We start from the raw sequence: 25,293 nt of genomic DNA, 5'->3' as shown, positions 1-25,293 counted from the left end.
GGAGATCATTACTCGTCTGGTACAAGCAAGAAGTGCTGGTTGACAGGACTCCTCTGAGGCCAAGTGAAAGGGGAAAACGATTTCTGCATTCTCAGTCTGTGACTTGGGATGACGCTGGTTCTTTCATGCTAATGATTCCCCCTTTTTTGCATAGACACTTTGCGTATATTGCGTTGTTATTTGTATTGAGAGGAGGAGACAGATTTAAATTGGGAAAGCTGTCACGGACTGAGAATCTGAAATCATACCCACTTTTTGTTTTCTTAAGAGATCATTTCTCAACAGTAGAGAAGAAAATTATACTTCAATCAACAGTAGCCCTAAAAAAATCCTATACAGAGAGACTTGCTCATCTGTTTCCTAATCGCTAGAGTAAGATCCCAATTGTAAAGCAGTATCTTTCTTCCAAAAGAAGATTTAATGAAATGTTGGCTGAGGTTGGCTTCTTGGTACAAACAGAGGTATAGTGTGTGTGTGTGTGTGTGTGGTCTCTGATACTGTACGTTTGTACGTGTGTGTGTGTGTGTGTGTGTGTGTGGTCCCTGATACTGTACATTAGGTGATTTTTCTCCATTTTTTATTTTTCATTCATTGATAAAGTAATTTATTTGAAAAAATTGAATTTTGAAAATTGTTATGCATATTTCTTATAGAAAGCTTAGAAAGTAATAGACTTTTAAAAAAGCAAAAATAAACAAAAACCCAACTTATGCAGAGAGGCCTTTTGATGGTTCCTCTCACAGCTGACTCTGGGCCACCAATCAGTTGGGTTTCCTAACTTACTCTTTGACGATGAGTGAATCTCATATTCTCTGAGCACCAGTAAAAACTCATCTATAAAAGTTAGGGAGGCTATGAGATCTTTGCTCTAACATTCTGTGATTTCTATGAATGCTTCTAGAAATTACTGCTATTTGCTATTACAGACCAGCCCTTCTCAAACTCAAATTCCAGGTGGAAATGGCTATTCCAAAACTCTCTTAATAACCCCATGTGATACTGGTAAACATTTACATGTTACTATTGAAAAGACAAGCTTAGAACCATTCAGGAACCTACCCAAGGACACACAGTATGACTCAAAGCTAAAAAGGGAATGCAGTTTCTTTCAGATTCCTGTTTCTTTAACCATACTACCCTGATGCTCTTGGAGAAAACAAAATAACAAAAACCACATTAATGGATAAGTTTAGAATGTATCTTTTTTGAGAGGTGGGCACACTTTGAAAGGGCATTTTCTCAAGCTAGTTTCTTCTCTAGAAAGAGACCTTGCCCTATAGGCCATGCTGCAGAAGGTACCAAAGAAAACATCTTTCCAATAGTTCTTAAGGGAGAGGATGTTTAGTTCAATTAATAAACACTTTTACCTTTCAACCTGTGTGTGAGTGTGTGCACGTGTGTGCATGTGTGTGTGTTTTCACAACCCTGTAAGTTGTGAAAACATCTTTCAGGCATGTATATGTTTCCTTAAACTAATAAAAAAATTACGCACCTAGATCTGGAAGAGTCCTAATTGATTCTATTCCACCTGTCTCCCTCCCTTCTCCCCTGTTCCTGCCATTCCTGCCCCCAAGAAATTTGCATATTGAGGTTTATAATGGAAATAATTCTTCAAAGTCACACAATGAGTCAGTAGCAGGGTGGCCTCAAAGTCTGAGACTCCAATAGAATATTCTTTGGGGCCGGGGGGAGCATTATACTGTTCTTTAAAAATCAAACCATGTGATATAGATAAAACTATTATGCACAGTTCCAAACCTAGTATTAGACAAATCTCAATGTTTCTTTGCCTATTTCTTTTTCCTTAAATGAATGGTCAGTTTAAGTATTTTAAATCCCATTAAGGAATTTAATACAGATTTTATCTTCAAACAGAGAAATCAATTTGTGGTAGATGACATCTTTAAAAGAACACTGGGTTGGAAGGAACTTTGGGCTCTGATTTGAGCTCTGACAGTAACTAGCTTTGTGAGCTTAGACAAATTACCTAACACACTCTGGAATAATAGCCTTCTAGTTCTAGTAACTCTCATGAGTCTGTAAAAAAAATCTCTAGAGAGCCCTTGCCAGTGTGGCTCAGTTGGTTGGGTGTCGTCCCATGCACTTAAAGGTCGCTGGTTCATTTTCAAGTCAGGGCCAGTGCTGGGGTTGCATGCTTGATCCGCGGTGGGGTGCGTGCAGGAGGCAGCCTATCAATGTTTCACTCTCATATCAATGTTTCTCTCTCCCTTTCCCTTCATCTTTCTCTAAAAACCGATATTACTCAAGAGAGTAATATCTGCTGTTGGCAGTTACCTCTTTAATATTGATCTCTTTGTGACTTTATATGGATTTTTAGATCTAGTTTCTGCAGTGTTCAGTCTCTCCCTCCAACTCTCATCTCTATTTAGTTTACAGTTAAGGAATATGCATAGTTTTTGTTTCTTAGAGATGAAAAATGAGACATACGAGCTTCAATGTAGTATATAATAAATTGATGCCTAAACTGGAAATGGAGCTCTTCATAATCTAAAGTATTTTTATTTGTAACAAAATCATGCAGTTGCATTAAAATGTACAAGGTGGACTCTTTTTCAGTCTTTATTCTAAACTGATAGAAATTTAAGTATGAAATTCGTTAGTCATTCAGCAGATAGATTATCACCTGTGTGATGGACCCATGAATATAGAACAGAAGACATTCTCTGTTTTCTTTATGGGAACCCCCTTTAATAGGGAGGGGGCAGTTTAATGAACATAGTAACCTCAAGGACAGGAGAAGTGCTGACACAGTATCGTGGTGCGGGGAGGCCATGGGGAGGTCAGAGGAAACTAGCATGGATAGGATGAAAGGCACACGTAGAGGTAAAGCTAAGGCAGTGGGTGGGTGTGTCTAACAAGAAGGATCTTCTGTTTTAAAATCAAGGGTTTGATCTCAATCTGGAAGTGACAGGGAGCCACTGCAGGTTTTTAAAGCAGGGAAATGACAAGACTGGTTTGTGCTTTTGAAAGATGGCAGCGTCACTAAGCCTCCCTAGGCTTAAATGCGACCATTTCATATTTCCAGAATGAAACCCTGTTCTTTTTTTCCTATTCCCTTCAATGTGCCTCATGCATTTCAATCATCCTCTAGTTTAGGGGCAGCAAACCAAGACTAGTGGCCATAACCTCGCCTGCCCCCTGTTTATGTTGGGCCCTTGAGCTAATGAATAGGTTTTAGGTTTTTAACTGGCCTAGGGGGGAGAGGGGGGGAGAAATCAAAGGAAGAACAATATTTTGCAGCACATACAAATACTATTAACTTCAGATTTCAATGTTCATAAATAAAGTTTTATTGGAAATAGCTGCATAGTCATCTGTGCATTGTCTACGGCTGCTTTTGTTCTACAGCAGATCAGAGTCGTTTAGACAGATCCTATGGCCCACAAGCCTAAAATATTTACTATCTGGTCTCTTACGGGAAGAGTTGGCTGACTCCTGCTCTCGCCTATTTGGCGTGTGAAGGGATTAAGAGATTCTTTTTGTTTTCCTTGGGTAGAGGTTGTGTGGAGGGCAGGGCATATGTTAGCTTACGTATGCTTTTCCATTGGGTTGGAGAGCTCTGCTTTCTTCAATGTTTGAAAAAATGCAACTAAGACGCAAGTCTGGTTTATGAAAGTGCTCTGCTCCCGTCGAATGTGAAAGGGTGAGAAGTCACCAAAAAAGGAAAAGCACAAGGAGTAACCGGGACGAGAGAGCGGCTACTGGCAGGGATTAAACATCTGATAAGAGATATTAATTTGGTTTGTAATTTTAAGACCATTTTTATTGTTATCACATTCCTTTCCTACTTTGTTTTGAGGTAGCTTGTCCTCCTCTTTCACCCCCTTTAAATGGGAAAAAGAAAAATCCCTCTAAAACACCTACTCCTGAAGCCCCAGCAGTGTGTCCAAGTTTTAATTTCGGTTGTTTTGAGAATGATTTCAAATATGCATCACTTGAATACATGAGAAATGAAGCCAGCATTTTTATAGTTCTTCATTACTTGACCACACAATTTTGCACAAGCCTCAATATTTCTTCAGATTTTTTTCTGTGCGTGGGTGGGCAGGCTCTCATTTTTAAACATTCAACTATTGCAGTGAAGCTACCAGCAACATATTTCATAAATTTGAATTTGGGGTTTTTATTTTAATGAACTGTTATAACGCGAAGTTAAAATGAGTCAGGAGGAAAAAAATTATTTTTGACAGTATATATATCCTCAGAGGTTGAAATAAAGGGCACTTTGGGCATATAAGATAGAACTTAATATCTATCTGAAAAACAACGTGTAAATTTCTGGATGGAGTCCATTCATCTTGCCTAATTGCAATTTGGAAATGAAAGTCACTGCCAAGGCCAGGATCATGCCATCCTTGTGGTCAGGCCCTCATGGCCATGACAGACACCTTTAGTGCACGTTATGAACCCAACAGCTTCCTGGTGCTCAGAAAGGGGCCCTGCACATTTCAAATGGTATCTGTTGAAGGGTAGGCTTATCGGGCTCTAGGGAGTGATACACATTTTAGGTGGCACCTTTTACCTAGTCTTTTGTTCTTTAATTTGATACTCCGAACCTTCATCTGATACAGGTAGGTCAGGCATTTTGCCCTCTATCTGGCAGTAAAGGGACTAGGGCACACAGAGGATGTAATTCCCCCACTCCCGCCTCTACCCCGAGATCTAAAATTGCATTTAGATCTCAGTTTTTCTAAATCCTGGTTCCTAATTTTGAAGTAGATGGCTTTCCATGCAGGTATTCAACAAATGATTGTAGTCAGTTTGTTTAGCTGCATGACCAAAACAAGGGCAGAGATAATTTACTACAGATAATGACTTTTTTTGAGTAATATAAATATATATTATAGGATTATATATTATAATAATTATAATATGGAGAAACTAAGATGGCGGCATAGATAAACACCGGGAAATAGTCGCCTCCCACAACAATTGAAAATTAGCCCAAAGGACGGAGCAAACATCGTCCAAAACAACAGGAAGGCTGGCTGAGTGTAATTTCTACAACTAGAAGAAAAGAAAAGCACGCTGAGAGCCAGAGGAGCTGCGGAGGCTGAGTGCAGAGGTACGCAGCGGCTCGCACGCGCGGAAAGGGGGTGGCACCTGAGGACGCGGCTGTCTTTTTGAATCACAAGCTCCCGACTGCTCTGATCTCCGGTTCCGGGAAGTCTCTGGGGACCCAGGTCTCATACGGGCAGAGGCTGCTCTCTCAGGCGGCAGCGGGCGAACTTGGGGGCAGATTTCCCTCGGAGGTGCTTGCAGCCATTGCCGGGACACTGAGACGCGCGACTCCGGGCGCGGAGAATCAGCCATAGCTTCTTTCTCCGGCCTTTTGCCTCCCTGAGACCCCGCCCCACCCGGGCTGCGGCAGAGGCTTTTGCATGTGAATGCCCCAGAACTTTGCAACCTGATAATTACCTAACTGCAGCCGGGCCAGCCAGACCCGGAACTTCCAAGAGAAGGCCCAAGGCCCCGCAGCGGCTTGCATTGCTTCACAGCTGAGCCTCTTCGTAGTTCCTGCTGTGTGGCCTCAGGCAGGGGCTGAATTAGCACCTCCTTAGATCCAGGAGCCACTGTACCCAGTGGTCAGAGGGGGACCATTCTCCCACTTCAGACACAGCTGCTTCCCACAGCCAATTGGCCTGGAGGTCAATTCCTCCCAGTGATCCTACAACAAGCGAGGCACCAACAGTGCACCAAGAGTGTCCACCCCAGGTAACTGGGGAGGCTGAGCCACTGGGCCCTACAGGACACCTGGCGCACAGGCCACTCTATCAACACAGGGAAGCAGCCAAAATGCGGAGACAAAGAAACAGGTCACAATTGGCAGAAACGGAGGAGGCCAGACGACTGGATATAGAGTTCAAGGCCACGTTTATAAGGTTTGTCAAGAATTTTATGGAAACCGCCGATAAATTTAATGAATCCCTCAAGGAGTATGGTGAGACCATGGAGGTCATGAAAAAGGACCAATTAGAAATTATGCATACACTGACTGAAATAAAGAATACTTTACAGAGCTCCAACAGCAGACAAGAGGATCCCAAGAATCAAGTCAAAGATTTGAAATACAAAGAAACAAAAAATACCCAACCGAAAAAGAAAAAAGAAAAGAGATTCAAAAAATATGAAGATAGTGTAAGGAACCTCTGGGACAACTTCAAGCGTACCAACATCAGAATTATAGGGGTACCAGAAGGAGAGAGAGGGCAAGATATTGAAAACCTTTTTGAAGAAATAATGACAGAAAACTTCCCCCACCTGGTGAAAGAAATGGACTTACAAGTCCAGGAAGCGCAGAGAACCCCAAACAAAAGGAATCCAAAGAGGACCACACCAAGACACATCATAATTAAAATGCCAAGAGCAAAAGATAAAGAGAGAATCTTAAAAGCAGCAAGAGAAAGACAGTCAGTTACCTACAAGGGAGTACCCATCCGACTGTCAGCTGATTTCTCAACAGAAACCATGCAGGCCAGAAGAGAGTGGCAAGAAATATTCAAAGAGATGAATAGCAAGAACCTGCAACCAAGATTACTTTATCCAGCAAAGCTATCATTCAGAATGGAAGGTCAGATAAAGAGCTTCACGGATAAGAATAAGCTAAAGGAGTTCATCACCACCAAACCAGCATTATATGAAAAGCTGAAAGGTATTCTTTAAGAAGAGGAAGAAGAAAAAGGAACTCTTACCATTTGCCACAGCATGGATGGAACTGGAGAGCGGATAAATACCACAAGATCTCACTTATTTGTGGAATATAATGAACAACATAAACTGATGAACAAGGACTGATCCAGAGACGGAGAGGCATTGATTGGACTGTCGGGCCTTGGAGGGAAGGTAGGGGAGGGTGGGGGCAAGGGGGAAAGATCAACCAAAGGACTTATATGCAAGCATATAGGCCTAACCAATGGACACGGACAACGGGGGGGTGAGGGGGTGAGCGGGGAGAGGGGGGGTAGAGGGTACACATATGTAATATCTTAATCAATAAAAAATATTAAAAAAAAAAAGAAAGGAAGAGTACCAGAGAATGTATAAGTGAAAGTAAAAAAACTTTTATTTTTCTCATTCTTAAAAAAAAAAAATAAATAAATAAATAAATAATTATAATATGTATAAAATTACATTTTATTTATTAAAAATTATTACATATTGTTGCAAAGAATGTAATTTTTTAGATTTTAGGTCATAGTTTTCATCAGTCCCAACTCTAATGGGATTACTGCCATAGTAAATATTAGAAATACATGAATTTGTTAGCATAAAGCTTAAAAACTGTATTTTGGTATATTTATAAATCATTGGGAGTTTTGAAAAGGAAGGTTAAATAGCATTATTTGAAGTTTTTACAGAAACCTAAAAATATTTAAACGGTTTTATGAAACCTCATATGAAGTTGCACAGTCTAGTACTTTTGATGTGAAAAAAATTGCTCAAGGTCTAATTTCATGTCTTTTGGAACAACCTGCTACCTTCATTTCTGTTCAGATGTTAGTACACACTGAGCAGAGAACCGTGTAGAGTTTTCCAGGGGTGGTCTTGATGCTCTCGATTCTTGCACTGGTAACTGCACTTGAAGGCGAAATGCCCCGGCGGGGGTCAGCATCGGCCTCATTCTGAATGGAGATGCTTGTAGTCTGACAATGAAGGGCAGCTGAGGAGCAATCTGCAGCCAGGCGACCAGGGTGTGCCCGTGCAGCCTGCGGCCCACAGCCTGGTGACCAAGAAATAACAGAAAGGGATTCCTTGGTGTGTATTTTCACAGCTGGGCTTAGCAAAGGTTGATTTTTCTCTGCTTTCACTTCAGGGTGTTAGTTTTTTGTTTATACGATTGGCCATGCTGAGATGTTCAATTAAGAGATGGTTCTTGTCATCTAGATCTTGGTGGTAAGATAAACAAAACAAACTCTGCCAGTGTGCCAAGACCATCCGTGCTGTGGGACCACAGGCAGAAGGGATGATGGCGGACCTGTGGCTTCTCTCAGGTTTCATCTCAACTCAGCTTGTGGGCTCTACTGATTCATGTAACTCCTTTCCCCACGACTGTTTCCTCTTGGAGCGTTGAGGCTCTGGGCGCCTTTCCTTACCTTCATGCTCTTCCTGCTTCCAGGAAGCTTCATTTCCTGAAAACAAGGACTCCCCAGCTCACTCTGTGCTCACTTCATAGTCCCATTGTCATCTCATTGCCTGCCTGGGACGGTTCCCGTTAGTGGCCTGATGCTGGCATGCTTTTCCACCTGGGCCTTTAGCTCTCCATCGTGATGCCTGGCTCCCAGTGGCTTTTACTTGTTGAAGTGAGGGAACAAACCAGGTACCATCTTTGTCATGTTACTCCCAGGTTCAAGAATTTTACAATAGTGAAAGCAAGCCCTAATCTTGAACCGAACTTCACTTTTACTGTTACTTAAATACTGAAAACCACACAACGTACAAATAACTTATAATCTTACTTCCTTTTTTGAAACTACACATGAAGTGAAAATCCCTGCCCACAGCCATCTAAGCCGAAGTAACCCTCCCCTCCACGTAACCAACCTCCAGTTCATCCCGGCCTCTCTTCCTGGGGTCCATCACGTGCGTGTGACGTCCCTTCGTTGCCTCGTTATGCCTGCTTGCCATGTCCAGATCTCTGTCTTTCCTCTGTCTTTCTAACACCTGCTCAGCGGAGGTTCCAACTTCCGTAGCACAGATTACCTGGCACCCTTCAGTGTTGACATTCTCCATTACAATTGCTTTCCATTTAGGTGTTTTCTATTTCTAAATAGGTATTTCACTGTTTGTTCCTCCAATAAGATTTATAGCAACCAACCAACTTTTCTTTTCTTTTCTTTTTTTTTTTAATATATTTTATTGATTTTTTACAGAGAGGAAGGGAGAGAGATAGAGAGTTAGAAACATGGATGAGAGAGAAACATCGATCAGCTGCCTCCTGCACATCTCCTACTGGGGATGTGCCCACAACCCAGGTACATGCCCTTGACCGGAATTGAACCTGGGACCTTTCAGTCCGCAGGCCGACGCTCTATCCACTGAGCCAAACCGGTTACGGCCCAACTTTTCTTTTTAAAGATATTTACAGTGCCTGTGTAAGCAATCTCAAACCAAGCATTCAAATGAGCCTGAAAATGCCATAAAGGAATTGCATTTTTAAGTGGCATGCACGTGAGTGCACTTGGCAAGCATTATAACCCCACCACGTGCCCGGCTCTGTGTTAGAAACAAGGAATTCACAGACTGAAAACAAAATAAAGAAAAGTAATGGCTGAACAGAAGTGACTGCGTCTTCCCTGCCTCTGAGGTACCCAGTGGGTAACTACTGTGCTATGGGCAAGGCCCTGGAGGTGCACATGGCCCCCTGCCTTTGGCGTTCGCACCTCCAGGACAGGGAATGGGTCTTATAATTTTATGTTCTCGGGGTCTGGCACAGTGCTACATTTTTGGAGAATGTTTGGAATGAACTGTTGAACTGTGCTACAGTATAATTTAAAAATGTTATAATGGAGCCTGTATGGATACTGTGGGAGGCCAGGAGAAGGGGTGCCCAGCCTATTTTTTCTCCCCTTGGCCAGAGTAAACCCCTCTTGCCAAAGGACAGCCCCGTCAGACTGCATTTGGAGGCAGTTTCACTTGGACAGTAATTTTACTCAAACCGATATTGGCAGTCCTCATTTCGCGGATTGCATTTTTGAGGAGGCATGTAATTTAGAAGCATGTAAGTTGGCTAAACCAGGGTCTTATATTTCTGAGTGAGGACTTAAAGCCCAGATTTTTATAGAAAAGACCTATGTTTGGTAAACTTTGATATACCTGTTTTTTTACACAGTATAAAATTTTCTAAGGTTTATCAGTCTATTAAATGATCCCACTGGTATTTTAAAACTCATTTATTTATAAAGTTGACATAGACATTTTTCTGAAATGTAATACAGTTGTTGTTTCTGAGAAGTAGGCCTGCTATGCCATTAAAGTAAGGAAGGGCATTTCTGTATGCTCTTTGAAACCTTCTGTGTTGTTTAGAATTTTTATTTATAATGAGAATGCTTTACTTTTATGTTAAGAATGAGTTCATAGAGTAGATTTAAATCCCAATTACCTAAGGATAACAAGCTTAAGCAGTGTTGGGTAGAGTAGCTGGGGTGAGGGGAGCTCTGAAGCTCCACAAATAGTGGTTTTCTCCAAAGCAGAAGGGGTAGTTTCTGGAGAAATGGCAGGAGAGGGCAGGGGTTGTGGGTGGGCCTGGAGCAGTGAGGAAGGTTTCGGGCATGGAAGCATGTGCAGATGTAGATGGTTTATACAGTGGCTCACTTTAAAAAGCTTTCAGCTCGTAGGAGCCTGCGCCTAGATGAGTCGAGTCAGTTCAGGCCACTGAATGTACGGGCTGCGGGCGTTGGCTTTATGTTGTGGCAAAGAGGGACTGAGACCAGGAAGGCCAGCAGAGCTTCTGGTGATGTTGGGACTTGACACCAATCAAAGCTTTTGTTTAAATGCTTTACTGAACAAAAAATAATTTAGTTCTTTTCCTTACGATCTGAGTGAAGGAAAAGTGCCATTGACTATATGAAAACAAGGGATGCTGTCAAGAGCTGGTCAAATGATTGTGTAATTTGAAGGCTAAAGCAAGGTTCAGCATTATCAAAGAATGGGTGTAATTTCATGTACCCAAATCTAAAAAAAAAAATTGGGATGGGATAATATTTCTTCATTCTTACCTTGAAATCAAAAGAATTTATTTTAGAATGCTAATAAAGTTTTATATCCTGTAAATTCAAGTAGGTCACAAATGTATATTGCAATAACTTTGGTTTGCTTTAATACCAAATGCATTACAATGATAAAAGATTCATACAATTCAGAAATATATAATTTTAACATATTTCAAAATTCTACCACCCTTTCCCAAATTAAATTCTCCAAGCTATTCGTACCCCACCATGCACATATGGTTTTATTATATTATCCACTAGATATCGTGCAACTTGGTTTCTTCACTCTAACTATTGATCTTCACGTTTACAGTCACTGCTTATAATTCATCTCATGCTTTTTCATGGTTGTCATATTCAACAATTTGAACGCATCCGATTTTTGTTCTACTTAAATTTTAGGACAAACAATTAAGCTTTCTTCTAGCAGGATTTGTGCCTGAAGAAGTCCGAAGGGACTTGACAGAGAATGATAGGTATTTCAGAAATTCCACGTTCTGTGGACTGGTATTAGGAACGCGGAACAAAATGAGGAAAGGGAGTTACAGGTAACAATAAAGACCAGCAAAGGACCTTGTAAAATTAATTCCAAATGCTTATTGCTATAACTTTTTGGCCAAAAAGCTTAATGGTGCAGGTCATGTTTAAAGAAAAATCAGACTTTCTAGATAACAATTGATTTATGAAGTGTATAGTCCCTTTTTAAAAAACTAGAAATGCTTTGTTCTTTTTCATCCTTTAGTTCTGTTGTATCTTTGGAATGTTTATCATTATTTCTCAGGAAATAATTCTGCTAACAGGAAGGGCTGCTTGCTTTAAAAGAATAAAAAAGAAAGTAGCAAGAAAACCAGCAATTTGTGGACATGATGGTCATGTATTTTCACCATGATTAAGAAGCGACTGACCAGCTATCGACCACTGTTGTGTTAAAATATACGTTACAGCTTTTAAGACTACAGATGAACCTTTTATGGGATGATAAAGTGTCCTGTGCCCAACCATCCTCCCCAAAAAGAGCAATACTATAATTTGACTATGGACTTTCACCCACACATAGTTGGTTTTCCAGTTGTAAATATGGTAACATTTTAGAAGTTGAATTAACTGCTTCATGGTGGTCATTTAATATATGAAGAGCTGTTTAGACTCAATATTGAAAGGTGAAGAGTTACCATTTTCTTCTTATAGGTCTAGAAACTGTAATTACTTATAATTTATTTTAATGAAATATATATATATATATATATATATATATATATATATATAAAATTAGCCTTTAATTCAACTTTCTGGCTTTATTTTCTCAATTTTCAAAATTTTAATATTCAGTGAGTTCATGTTTTGGTTACTATTTTTTATCCCATTTTTTCTTTGATTACAGGAACTATATATTTTAAAGCTTCGCTGAATCATGAAAGCCCTAAATACAGTACTGGCACTCCGAGGCTTGTTAAATGAATATAAGCAATGCCATGGAGTTTTCATAGAGCTTTACATGCTATTAATTACCATCAATTAAATCTGTTGCAAGTAATAATGAACTATAATCTGTTGAAAACCTGACCTTCCAATTAACCAATCCTTTAACCTTCTCTCCTTTTCTCTGCAGAGCAGTTTAGAGTATATTTCTTTTCCCCCATGCAAGCCCTCTATCTCTGGCCCAGATGTTACTGGCCTATTCGGGAATCTGACCTATAATACAAGATACATTTTTGCTCCTTTTTACACCTTGTTGTAATGTGTGTTTAGTGGAAAAATACGTTTCTAATCCACTATTGCTTCTATGTGCAGATTATGAGTCAATTTATCTATATTATTACAAGTTCTCACAATAGCCTTGTGACATCTCCGTTTTATACAGAAGGAAACAGCGGCTCAGGGAGCTGTGCAGTTGTCTGGAGTCACAGAGCTGGTCAGGGCAGATCTGGGGTTCAAGCCCACAGGGTGCAGGCCTGACAGCACTGCTTCCCAAACTGCTCCTCACCAAGTTCAGTTAGTGGGTCAGGAAAAGGAGCCCAGATGTAGGAGGCAATCAGTTTTGGGGGCTTTCAGAACCCGCTCAGCCACTACTAGCTCTAGGATTTAATCTCTCTCAGTCTCGAGTTCTTTATTTGCAAAATAAGGATAGTACTGCCCTCCTTGTAGGATTCTTATGAAAACCAAATGGAAATGCATATAAAGCCTTTGGCACATTGTTACATGTGTTGTTTTGTTTTTAAATGACCTGAACTACCCCTCCAAGTTAAGGAACCCTCTGATGACAGTAAATGCCACACTGACCAACATAAACAGAATTTTAATTGACTGTCCAGAAGCAGGAGATCCTGATTAGAGTATCCCCCTTTGTATGTTTTCCGTTGTTTGTCTTTTGAAGAGCAGAGATTTCAGTCCCAGCAGCAATGTAATTTGTAGTGGGGGTGTTTTCTCTTTCTTTTACATCCTTTTTAATCCCATTTGGAGTTGCAAAAATTTCAGAAGGATCTCATGGCTGCCCAGGGCCTTGGGCTGGAGCTGTGTCTTAGCTTATTGATGTGGTGAGCTCTTGCAAGAGGTAGGAGTGATGCAGAATGAGATGGCATTAGGAAACAAAAGAGTTGAACACATATTGCTTTGACCACTAGAATTTCGATTGATCTGACCAATGAGTTTGTGAAAGTTTTATTTGTAAAACGAGTGCATTTCTCTTTGACTGAAATTTTCTCTTTAAAATTGTTTTTAGGGTGCAGAATAGAAAACTGTGATTCTTGCTTCAGCAAAGACTTTTGTACCAAGTGCAAAGTAGGCTTTTATTTGCATAGAGGCCGTTGCTTTGACGAGTGCCCAGATGGTTTTGCACCATTAGATGAAACCATGGAATGTGTGGGTAAGTAGTTTTTTGTGTAACTTTCAAACTGCAACTTTTTACACCTGTTTCTTGGGGAGGGGGAAATGCATACTGGGTTATTCAGCCTGGTTGTCTTGTTAATTAGAACGGAAAATTATTTGAGTTTTTTGCTGACTTTCTGAATTCTTTAGGCATCATGACATTGGGTAGTTCCATAGACTACATCTTGCTACAAAATTTGCGAGTTGTACATTTGCTAGATTAAACTATTTAGATGCTGATAATGCTTTTTATCATATGTGTAATACATCTATTTCTTACTTATCTTAAAAAATTATTAGTGTCTGTTAGATAAAAACATTTTGTTTAAAATAAAAATAAAAATTTCAAACCGTACCATGTTATTAATGATTCTATCACTTTTGTTATGTATATTAATTATGGATCTTCTTAGCCATTTGTTTTTTAAATATCACTGGGAAGAAAATTTTTGTGCAAAATATATTTTGACAACTGACTGCATGTTGCAAAGTGCATTAAAACAGTTTTACCTTTACTAAATTTGTATAGCTAGAATGCATAATTTAACATATACATACATACCATTTGTGAATAATAATGAGGAATACACATTTTATAAATTGTGTATTTTTTGAGTGTTTGAAAACACCGGTTTTTATACTACTTTTTCACTGTTTTTATATAGTTTTATATGGTTTTTATATGGTTTGGCTTTTATACTACCAATTAAGAGGTAAAGCTGTATCAGTACCTGCATTTTGATGAATGCCTGAATCTGTTCTTAGGTGCAATGGCATCTTCACTACGTCCAGCCCTTTGCACCTACCCCTGAGTTTTATTTGGCATGTTACACATCTGATATGATGTACAAGAGAGCTATGTATTATGAGACTTTCCATCTCCTTGAAATGGAGACTTAAGAGAAAATTGAGAACTTTTTTCCTGAAGAAATATTGCTAAAACAGTCTATCTATATATATAAAAGCCCAGCGACCAAACACTGGAATGACCAGAATGACTGGGCAACCAGTTGCTATGATGCACACTGACCACCAGGGGACAGATGCTCAATGCAGGAGCTGCCCCCTGGTGGTCAGTGTGCTCCCACAGTGGGAGCGCCACTCGGCTGACCGGGATGAGCGGAGCTCCCACAGCGGGCTGCTCTCTGCAGGCCATGTTCCCCACCAGTGCACGAATTCGTGCATCAGGTTTCTAGTAATTATATATTCAAAAGCTTGCAGAGAACACATTTAAAGAAGAGGTTTATGAAGTAATGTGTACTTATGTTCCTATTTGTGTGTGAGTGAATACATTCATACAGGCAACACCTTATTAAACATAGGAAAGCCACTAGAAGAGCATATTGAGAATGTTGAGTTTGCTTTTGAGAGGCAAGACCCATGCCCCTTATAGATGGTCAATGGATACTCTTATGAAACCCTCAAAGATAAATTACAAATTGAGTCCTGTGCATTCCCCTGAATACAAATCATCTTGAATAGCTTTGAAACATCTAAGAGTAACCATGATCATGCCTGCTAAGATCTGGAATGCTGAAATATTGTGTGTGGACCCTGGGCCTGAGTCGTGACCTGGTAGTGTGAAGGGGCTTTTTAATGGGGAATTGATGAGGACGTTTAACTTTACCAATTTTTGTCCCTTTATTCCCCCACCTCACCCCAGGAGACTGGAGGCTAGCCCACTTTTCCGCTTTATGATTTTACAAAAGGGGGTGCTAAAAGCTAGATATGTAATCTAGAAAAATCATACATTTTTCATATACCTAACCATACTTGTTTACTTTCACACTATAATAATATATAGCACCAATTTAGGGAATAGGAAATACATAATGTGGTTTCCTGACACCTATTGAAGAATTGAGATAAATCAGAAAATGCAAAACACTCTATCCTTTTCACCAAATACTTTTAAAATACATATAAATATAAATACATATAAATATGTGTATATATATATATACATATATATCTGTATATATGTGTGTGTATGTGTGTGTGTGTGTGTGTGTGCATATATATTTTCCAGAGAGGAAGGAAGAGGGAGAGATAGAAACAATGATGAGAGATCCAGCTTTCCACTGCCTCCTGCATGCCCCCTACTGCTCTAACCAGGAATGGAACTGTGACCTCCTGGTTCATAGGTCAATGCCCCACCTCTGAGCCATGCTGGTTGGGCCCAAACACTTACTTTCAAAATAAAACTAACACATGTGAATTTCAGTGGGGTGTTCAGAATTAACGTGAAAAGCTTTCTCTTCTATCATAATGTGAAAATCGTATCTTCTGCTGTAGATTTTAGCTATGGAATCTTTTAGAGATTATATATTCCAGTGTCTTTAGAATGGACCAGAAGCATCGCTTCAAAAAATGAACTAAGACAAATTGAAAGTACTAGTTTTAAAATTACGTATGTGGCAATTATTGTAAATCAAAGTAACCCTCTGGTTCAAAGAATTGAAGTTTGAAAGGCGAATATAGGTCTCTGTGGGCTGTGCAGCTTAATTTGGGGAATCTGAAAGTGAGGAGAGTGTATAAATTTGATGACAGTGGAGCAAATGGATACCAAATTATTTGTATTTGTTTTGTTTATTTTTAATCTTTATTTAGAAGGATGTGAAGTTGGTCATTGGAGTGAATGGGGAACGTGTAGCAGAAATAATCGCACATGTGGATTTAAATGGGGTCTGGAAACCAGAACACGGCAAATTGTTAAAAAGCCAGCAAAAGATACAATACCATGTCCAACCATCGCCGAATCCCGGAGATGTAAGATGGCCATGAGGCACTGTCCCGGAGGTGAGTGTGGGGAGTCACTGCCGTGGGTGGTGTGCTTTCGGAATTTGCCTCTTCCCTACCCCCACCCCCAATAATGACTATTTCTCCATGAAGGAAACCTGATAATAACATTGGTCAGAGGGTCAAATTCCACATTATTCTTATTTAAAGATGGATGCTTACACGGTGAAGAGTATAGAGCAGGGGTCCTCAAACTTTTTAAACAGGGGGCCAGTTCACTGTCCCTCAGACCGTTGGAGGGCTGGACTATAGTTTAAAAAAAAAAACTATGAACAAATTCCTATGCACGCGGCACATATCTTATTTTGAAGTAAAAAAACAAAACGGGAACAAATACAATATTTGTATTTGCATGTGGCCCGCGGGCCGTAGTTTGAGGACCCCTGATATAGAGGGAATATTTCATTTACTTTCATGATACCTTGATAATAATTTAGGAGAGTGCATTACAAATGGGCTTTCCAAATTGAGATTTATAAGTGTGTGTGTGTGTGTGTGTGTGTGTGTGTGTCTGTCTTTTTTTGGCTAACGTACCATACAAGTAGGTCTTATGAAATCAGGCTTTTGCAGATGTTGCTCTGAGGGAAGCGGCCAACTTTCAGTTGAGAAGAGTTTAGATTAGAAAGGTTTATGGCATCTGTAAAATCATCAGCATCATTACTAGTTGAAGATGACAACTTAAAATAAACTTGCCCAAACACTGGGAGGAATAAACGTTGTCTTAATGTTACCACAATTAGCCGGTTCTCTTTGTTTTGATAATAATTTGTAGAAAACAGCTACTGGTATGTGTGTGTTTATTCATGTCTTTGTAGTAATTGTGCTGATTTGCAGTAATTATTCTGTAATAACAGGATTAGGCCCATTTACAAATTAGGAGACGCGTACATAGCTCAGGTGCTGGCTGAAGCCGTGTCAGTTTGAGATGGAGTTCTCAGCGCCGTCGCTGTGGTTCTTAAAGCGTAATAGCTTGTTACCGTTTGTCACTAGTGGATGCTACGTTGTTGGAGATGAAGCTGGGGTTTTTCTAGTCTACAGCATAGAAAAGCAAAGAAGTTGTGTTTGGAAAATTGCCCTGTGAAATAATCAAAATTTTTGTTTGTCTTTATTTATTTTTCTGTTGGGGCACAGTTTTTCAGCTTTGTGGTTACAGGCCAGAGAGAGAATACCTATCGGCTTAAAATGGGTTTACATCCGTATTATGCTGCCCCATAGAGAATGTCTATGATCCAGGGAGGAAGACAAACTTTTAAGACTCGAAGACTCCAGTCGGCCTTTGAGAACTATTAGATCCAGATTCAGAAGCTACTATTAGGAAGGCAGCTTTTCCTCTTGAATTAGTTTTGCTTTGCTTTGCTGGGTCTTTGAAACAAAGTTTTGTTGGGGTTTGCTTTTCACTAACAAGGATGGTTTTGTTCCCTTTAAACTGAGTATTTTTCATTCAAAATATAAGAAAATATTTTCTTACAAAACTAATAAGCCACTTCTTGGATAGCTGAGAGCATTTAACCTGCAACCTCATGCCTAAAAACAAACCTGATGTATTCAGGTATTGGGAAGAAAGGCTTCCTTTGTTGTATATTGTTTATATAACTACCCTCCCCCCATTTCTCTCCCAGCGATGTGGTCCCCCAATTGTGGTTTACGTTAATAGCAAAAATTAACCTGAAAATGCTCCTATAACAAACATGCTTATGTGTAACAAGAGCCAGAATATTCCCCTCCCGCTATTTTGACCTAGCCCCAGTCTTGCTTGAGAATTTTGTAGATAACAGCTAGATTGTTAACTTGTAATGTTTATTGCACTCATAGTTTTTGTGCTACCAACAGCAGTATACTGTCGTACAGAGTACGACCTGACCCTGTCAGCAGTGTAAATTGTGCTGAAACAAATGCGTATATATCATCTGCCAATATCCTCCTTTTGATAACCAGGCATGAACTCTGATTTAATTCATAGTTAGGTTTTATCAAGTATTTTTTATTAGGAGCGACTGGCTATTGTTTTAATTCCAAAATCTACATTTTCAGTTGAATAAATTCAATTTTTATATGACGTTAGTAGGTCTAAAAGGTTATATGGAAACTTGTTTTATTATTTTATAAAAAGGGACCTACAATAGAATTTTTGATAGAAACGGAAAATTACTCTGCAATAAAATAACTTCTATTTTAAAATGTAAGAAATTACAACTAGAAAATTAATGTTGGAACGTGAGCACCAGCTTATAAAAATAGGCATAACTTCCAGTGTAGTATCCCACCTTGCCTCAGGTGAGAGAGCAGAAAGTTCCTCTCTTCGGTAGGTCACGGTGATTAACGGAAGAATGGAGAAGAAAACCGCTTCAGCCCATTTTACATCTTGATTTGATTTTAGTGATCTGCTTTGACAAACCATGCAAAAATGTAAGTCGTAATCAGGTTGGGAATACAGGCATTTTTCAGATCTTTTCAACATATGTATGGATTTTTCTCCTGTTGGAGCCAATCTTAACCTGATTGCACACAAACACAGCCTTAACCTCCTTCACACTAAGGCACCAGCACATTAAAATCAGCTGCATTCGATTACTGGAAGGCAGAAGTTAAAGGTCAATGCAATGGAATAGTCACTACGTATATAAGATGGTACATTAAAAACTACTAAAAATAAGAAAGTAATGGGTGCAAGATTTGTCTTTTTTTAAATGGTGTAATGCTTCAGCCTATCTTCCTCGTAATGGTCATCTGCTTATTTGCTTTTAAATGGAGATTCTCTGAAACTATCCTAGGTCATGGATTGATTTACCCTTGAAGTTACTTGGTGTTCCTTCCCAAACTTTCTTTTCAATCAGTTCCCTCTTATTCCAGTGCTGATGACAATAGCCTGTGGAGTTTCTTGGGCTTTGGTGACACTCATTTTTCAGGGTTCTGTTCTGGCGATCAGGAGACCTGGGTCTCTGTACCCTGTCAAGTCATTAATTCTGTGACCCTGGGCAAGACACTTAACCTCTTGTGGCCTCTATTTCCTCATTTGTTAATTGGAGGGTATGAGGGTAGGCGAGCTCTAAGATCCAGCCAGTTCTAAAACCCAGTGATTCTAAGATTCATTGTGAGAAGATATGGGCCAGTTCTGTGGCCGAGACGTGAGGGCGAGGAAGAGACTGGAAGCCCAGGACCGCTGTTTTACGAACAAGGAAAGGAACGCTTTTTCAGCAGCTGCACTGGGCATGTGCCAAGACTTTCACATCGGGCAGCTTTCAAATCTTTCTTTCTTCTCTTTCTCTCACAGGTAGTCAACCCTCAAAGACTATGCAAGGCTTTAAATCCACATGACCTGTTTATCTACCAAGATAGCAGGAGGGTAAAAAAGAGAAGAGCTTAAAAAAAACGATGGTGAAAGGAGAAAGGTGGATAATGAGTGAGAGGAAAAATATATTGAAAAATGAATATAGGAAACAAGGGGGAAAATAACGGATTACTTAAAAACGGAGCCCATACTCACTGCAGATATAGCTGCCTTTCCTCTCTCCCACCCTGAGCTCACTAATGAATAGAATTCACCCTGTTGTGATGAATTTATTCTCTTAACATATAACTTGAATCTTTATTTTATTTTTTATATATCTTTTTTATTTCAGGGAGGAAGGGAGAGGGAGAGAGAGATATGCTTTGTTTTACATAGTTTCAAAGACCGCCTCCTGCACAGCTGACCCTGGGGATTGAGCCCACAACCCGGGCATGTGCCCTGACTGGGAATCAAACTCTAACCTCCTGGTTCATAGGTCAATGCTCAACCACTGAGCAATGCTGGCCGGGCTATAACTTGAATCTTTAAATGAAAGGAAGTTTGAGTTTGAACCATGTTGTATATTAGGCAACATATTAATAGAAAAATATAAACATGCTACCATTATATATTTAAATAAATAGGAAAATGAAATCATGGTTGTGGAGGGACAAAGTTGGCAGATGCTCATGTACAGGGGAAATGCTGACATTTGGAAGTGGCTATAATCTTCTACTCCTTCATAGGGTCGGCCAACATAACCTCAGCCTGAGCTATCCTGTCCTGTCTGTATGGTACTCACTATTTTGTAAGGTCTCATGACAGCTACTTTTAATGTATCCATTAGATATTTATCGAGCATGGCTATATATCAATCATTGGGTTATGCATAATGAGTCATTTTCGAGCTTTTCTAATGGGAATCATGGCAAGAAAGTGGATGAGTGCATAATTTTCTGCAGAGATAGAGGCTGTGGAGAAAAATAAAGCAGGATTTGAAGTCGGTGAAAGAGTTTATTGGAACTGCCTATTTTTTTGTAGGGTATTCAGAGAAATCGAGGGAGTACCATTTGATTATAGACCTGAATGGAGGAGAGCTTTGGATAGACCTCGAGACAGTTGTTTAGCTGCTGACTCGATGGCTATGCCATGTAACCATCTTGATTCTCTTACTTGCATAGGGTAGAGGAGGGAACTGAGATTTAGGGAGGCTCTGACTGGACCAAGGTGATGCACAGCAAGTTTCTAGTGGTAGAGCCAAGAGTAGGACCAATATTTTGCTGCCTCGGAAACGCACGTTTTCCCCTGCCTTTTTCTTGTTCCTTATAATAAAAATCAAAGACAGAGCCATGGTTGTCCACCATTGAAGTAGCCAACTTTAAACTATTTCTCCCTCCAACAGACACATCATTTTACTTTTGCTCTACAAATACTTAAAAAACACCACCCAGGGCCTTCTGCCATCACCACCCCCTCCCAATATCTTCCAACTTGAAACAGCCAGCGGAACATACCCCAAAGGTCATTTAGTAAATGCCGAAGTGTTGAGCCACTCACTGGCTTTGTTTTGGTTCAGCTGCCCCTACTAAGACCTCTTCTTTCTATCATTTTACTGTCATTCATCCTCAGTTTGTTGGGAGAAAAAGAGTGACTTCAAGCTTGTTTTTTTTTTTTTTTTTTTTTAATCCTTAGTCCTTCAAAGTCACCCTCTCGCTGAGGCTGCCTTATGTTGAGTCCCACCCAGCATTCATCTCTGTCCCTTTGCTCCCTGGTCTGCACAGAAGTGCTGGGATCCTCGCCCAACCCCACACCTAGTTGCTCTGTGCCCTGCGTGGTTTTTCTCTTTCTGACACACAGAAGCAGTCAGATAGTTAAAGTAATTTAGGTGATGCTTCGACATGTGCTTAGGTAGTTTTTTATCCCTTCTACTCCTGGCTACCTCAACTCACTATACCACAATTGTTAGTAAAAATATAGTGGAATTCTTTAAGCCCTAATATTTTCTCAGGAGTGTGTTAAAACTTAAATATGGAATCTGCTACTACATACTGTTTCTATTGGAAAATAACTTATTCCTCTTATGAGACCTTACTTGACCATTATCTCCTTTTTTTTTTTTTTTAAAGTGTCTTTTAACTTGGTAGGAAACAAAAGAAAATATTTTTTTAGTGATTTAGACCCTTAATTTCTGCAAACATTTTCTTTTTAAAAAGCAAAAGTAATAAGACCTCTCTAATTTTTGTTTTCTGTATATAAATTGACAGCAACATGTGGACTAGGTATTAGATAATAGAACTAAATATGGTTGTAGATTGTGATGGATTAAACTGAGAGCAGGAAATAAGCGCATTTTCAGTAGGATAAGGGTCAAGAAAATATGCTTTAGACATATGTTCTTTATTTCTGTACATTTTGTTTACATTTGAGTTCAATTTATGTGGTCTGTTTTATACATGCCAACCTCAAGAATAGTTTGGAAGAGAGGATAAGAGTAAAACCTCTTTTCTTTTGAAACTTTCATGGCTGTCTGGAATGTAGATATTGAAATTTTTATATGAAGAAGACAGCATCTGAAAAAGGGGGCATTCTTGCTCCCCCTCTGCAATGCTAAATACTTCATTATATTTTAAAATCAGTGAGTGTTAGTCATTTTAAATTAAATAGCAAATTGTACTATTTCCCAGGGACCTCTGGACACATGGCAGCTGATTTTAAGGTTATTTCATAGTGTTTATAAACTGGGACAGTCACCCAGAGGCAGTCACTTTTCAAATGTTAATGTATAACTATTATATTAAATTGATGGTTAGCTAAGATCCACCTGCCCTCAAATACTTCTCAGCAGCTAAAGTGTCTGGAATTCTGCCCTAGCTGATTTGGCTCAGTGGATAGAATGCTGGTCCACAGACTGAAGGGTCCTGGGTTCAATTCCCATCAAGGGCATGTACCTCGGTTGCAGGCTCAATCTCTACCCTGGTCGGGGCGCCTGTGAGAGGCAACCAATTGATGTGTCTCTCAGATTAATGTTTCTCTATCTCTCCCCCTCCCTTCCACTCTCTCAAAAAATCAATGGAAAAATATCCCCAGGCGAGGATTAACAAACAAGCAAGCAAACAAAAAAGTGTCTAGTTCAGGGGTGGGCAAACTTTTTGACTTGAGGGCCACAATGGGTTCTTAAACTGGACCGGAGGGCCGGAACAAAAGCATGGATGGAGTGTTTGTGTGAACTAATATAAATTCAAAGTAAACATCTACACTAATAAAAGAGAAAAATGGTAATTGGCATACGGCGATACCTTTTTCATTGGCTAATCAGGGCTATATGCAAATTAACTGCCAACTAAGATTGGCAGTTAACTGCCAACTAAGATTGGCAGTTAACTGCCAACAAGATGGCGGCTAATTTGCATATGTAGGCACAATGCAGGGAGGCGAAAGGGAAAGCAGGAAGAAGCCCCCTGCCACTGACAGTGATCGGAAACCCAGGGGGGAGCTAAGAGCTGGGGGGCAGCCATGACCGGAGAATCAGGTGCCTTTGCCACCCTGAACAGTGATAGCAGGAAGTAGGGGTGGAGCCAGCGATGGGAGCTGGGCACGGTCGAAGCTGGCTGTCCCGGGAGCTAGGGGTCCCTTGCCTGGGCCTAAAGCGAAGCCCACAATCGCAGCGCCCCCCGCTGCCACTGCAGGTCCCCGCTGCCCGGGCCGGACACCTAGGCCAGAGGCGTTAGGCCTGGGCAGGGGCGGAGCCTGCAACCACGGGGAGCTGGGGGTCCCCTGCCCAGGCCTGACACCTCTGCCGGAGGCCTCAGGCCTGGTCAAGGGGCCGATCCGGTGATTGGTGATGGGAGGGTGATGAGGGTCAACTCCTCTGGCTGAGGCATCAGGCCTGGGTGGGGGGCGGAGCCGGGGGTTGGGGGGATATGATGGTCCCCTTGCCCAGGCCTGAAGCCTGGGTCAGAGGCGTCAGGCTTGGGCGGGGGGTGGAGCAAGCGATCAGAGGGAGATGGGAGTCCCCTTCCCAGGCATGATTCCTGGGCCAGAGGCCTCAGGCCTGGGCGGGGGCCAGAGCCAGTGATCAGGGGGAGATGGGGGTCCCCTGTCCAAGCCTGACACCTCTGGCGGAGGCGTCAGGACTGGGCAAGGGGCCGATCAGGTGATCGGAGGGTGATGGGGGTCAACGCATGAGGGCTCCCAGTATGTGAGAGGGGGCAGGCTGGGCTGAGGGACACTCTCCCCCCCACACCACCCCCCCACCCCCAGTGCACGAATTTCGTGCACTGGGCCCCTAGTCATTACATGAAAGGGTATGGTCTTTTTTTTTTTAGTTTTATTCATTTCAAACGGGCTGGATCTGGCCCGCGGGCCATAGTTTGCCCACGACTGGTCTAATTCCTGCTTCAGCAATCTTCACAATGAACTTTAGGCAGCATCTTGGGAAGTGTGCCCACCCTCTCTGCACCCTCCACCCACCACTTTTCAATTGTTTTCCTTGTTTGCTGGAGAGTGGGTAGGTGCTAACTATTCACACCTGTCGGTGTCTTTTGTTTTTGTTTTTCTGGGGGTTTTATTTTAGCAGTGATTTCTTCCAGACCTACTGATTGTCACATTTCAGAGGGTACAGGTCTGAGGAGGTGGAAGAGCGGGAAAGTGGGCTGCAATGTGGTGTGCACGGGCATCACGGAATGTCCCGAGAGTGCAAAACGACGTACCGTCTTGGACTGAGACGCGGGAGTGTTGGGCGTGCATAGCACCCATCCCATGGGGGCTGAGGGCGGGATACAAGGGCACCGCTTCTCCCGGTTCATTTTGAGCCTGTCCTGGTGCCAGCCGGGCTTGCCCCAGGGACCAGGGAGGCGTGAGTGCGAGAAGCCACACCCTCGTGTTCTCTGCAGCTGCCCATCTGCCGTCTGCACCAGCCCCACTTAATTACAGTGGGGAGCACCATGTACTCTCTCTTTTACGGGTCCTTGTAAAAAGGATTTCTCAACTGCATATGCCACCAAAGGCCCGATGTGCTGTGTGCAACAAAGCAAGGACGGGAAAATTCCAAAGGAGCCTTTCTTTTATGAATTTTACGCAGCAGTAAGCTACTCTGGTCTTAATGTAAAATATATACAACAATTTTTACAGCACTCTAAAATAAAAACAACTTTAATAGGGCACACATGGTGTCAGTGCTGGACTCCCCCCACCCCGCCACTTCCAGAGGACTTTTTTTCTTTTTCCTCATGAGATAAGAGAGTCTCAAGTATAAACCCCCTAGTGAATTCGTAGAACAACTTATGTTCCTCATCAGACACCTCTCTGGGACTTTGGCTGGTGTTGATAAGAGGCGCAGGCAGTTTGCTCACTGAGATTTCCTGTAAATGTTCTCCAGCTACTGGAATGACCCAGAGCTGTACTTGTGGAAAGCCTCCAGGATCAGGACGCAGGAAGAAAACACACACACACACACACACACACACACACACACACACACACTTTAATGGAAATAATGACAGAGTTTTACTAAAATCCCAGTGTGATTCATGTTGTCATCATACAGAAGAGCTTGAGATGATCAAGTTATTTGTGCAATTGAGGGGGCAGAAGGTTCAGGTGGCAAAAGTGATTGCAATTAATTTAGGCTAA

The 25,293-nt window shown here is 41.1% G+C and overlaps 1 protein-coding gene across 1 annotated transcript in view; it reads left to right on the top strand.

Moving 5' to 3' along the window:
* RSPO2 (R-spondin 2) overlaps positions 1 to 25,293 on the top strand; it is a 141,761-nt gene that overhangs the window by 78,423 nt on the left and 38,045 nt on the right. The window contains exons 3-4 of the mRNA XM_081110936.1: positions 13,450 to 13,593; positions 16,206 to 16,394. Of these exons, the coding sequence (XP_080967062.1) occupies positions 13,450 to 13,593; positions 16,206 to 16,394 (333 nt within the window). The remainder of the gene's footprint in view (positions 1 to 13,449; positions 13,594 to 16,205; positions 16,395 to 25,293) is intronic.

Source organism: Myotis nattereri (genome assembly GCF_964212035.1).
Source record: "Myotis nattereri genome assembly, chromosome: 17".
NCBI lineage: Eukaryota > Metazoa > Chordata > Mammalia > Chiroptera > Vespertilionidae > Myotis > Myotis nattereri.
This window is presented reverse-complemented; position numbering and strand designations above follow the sequence as displayed.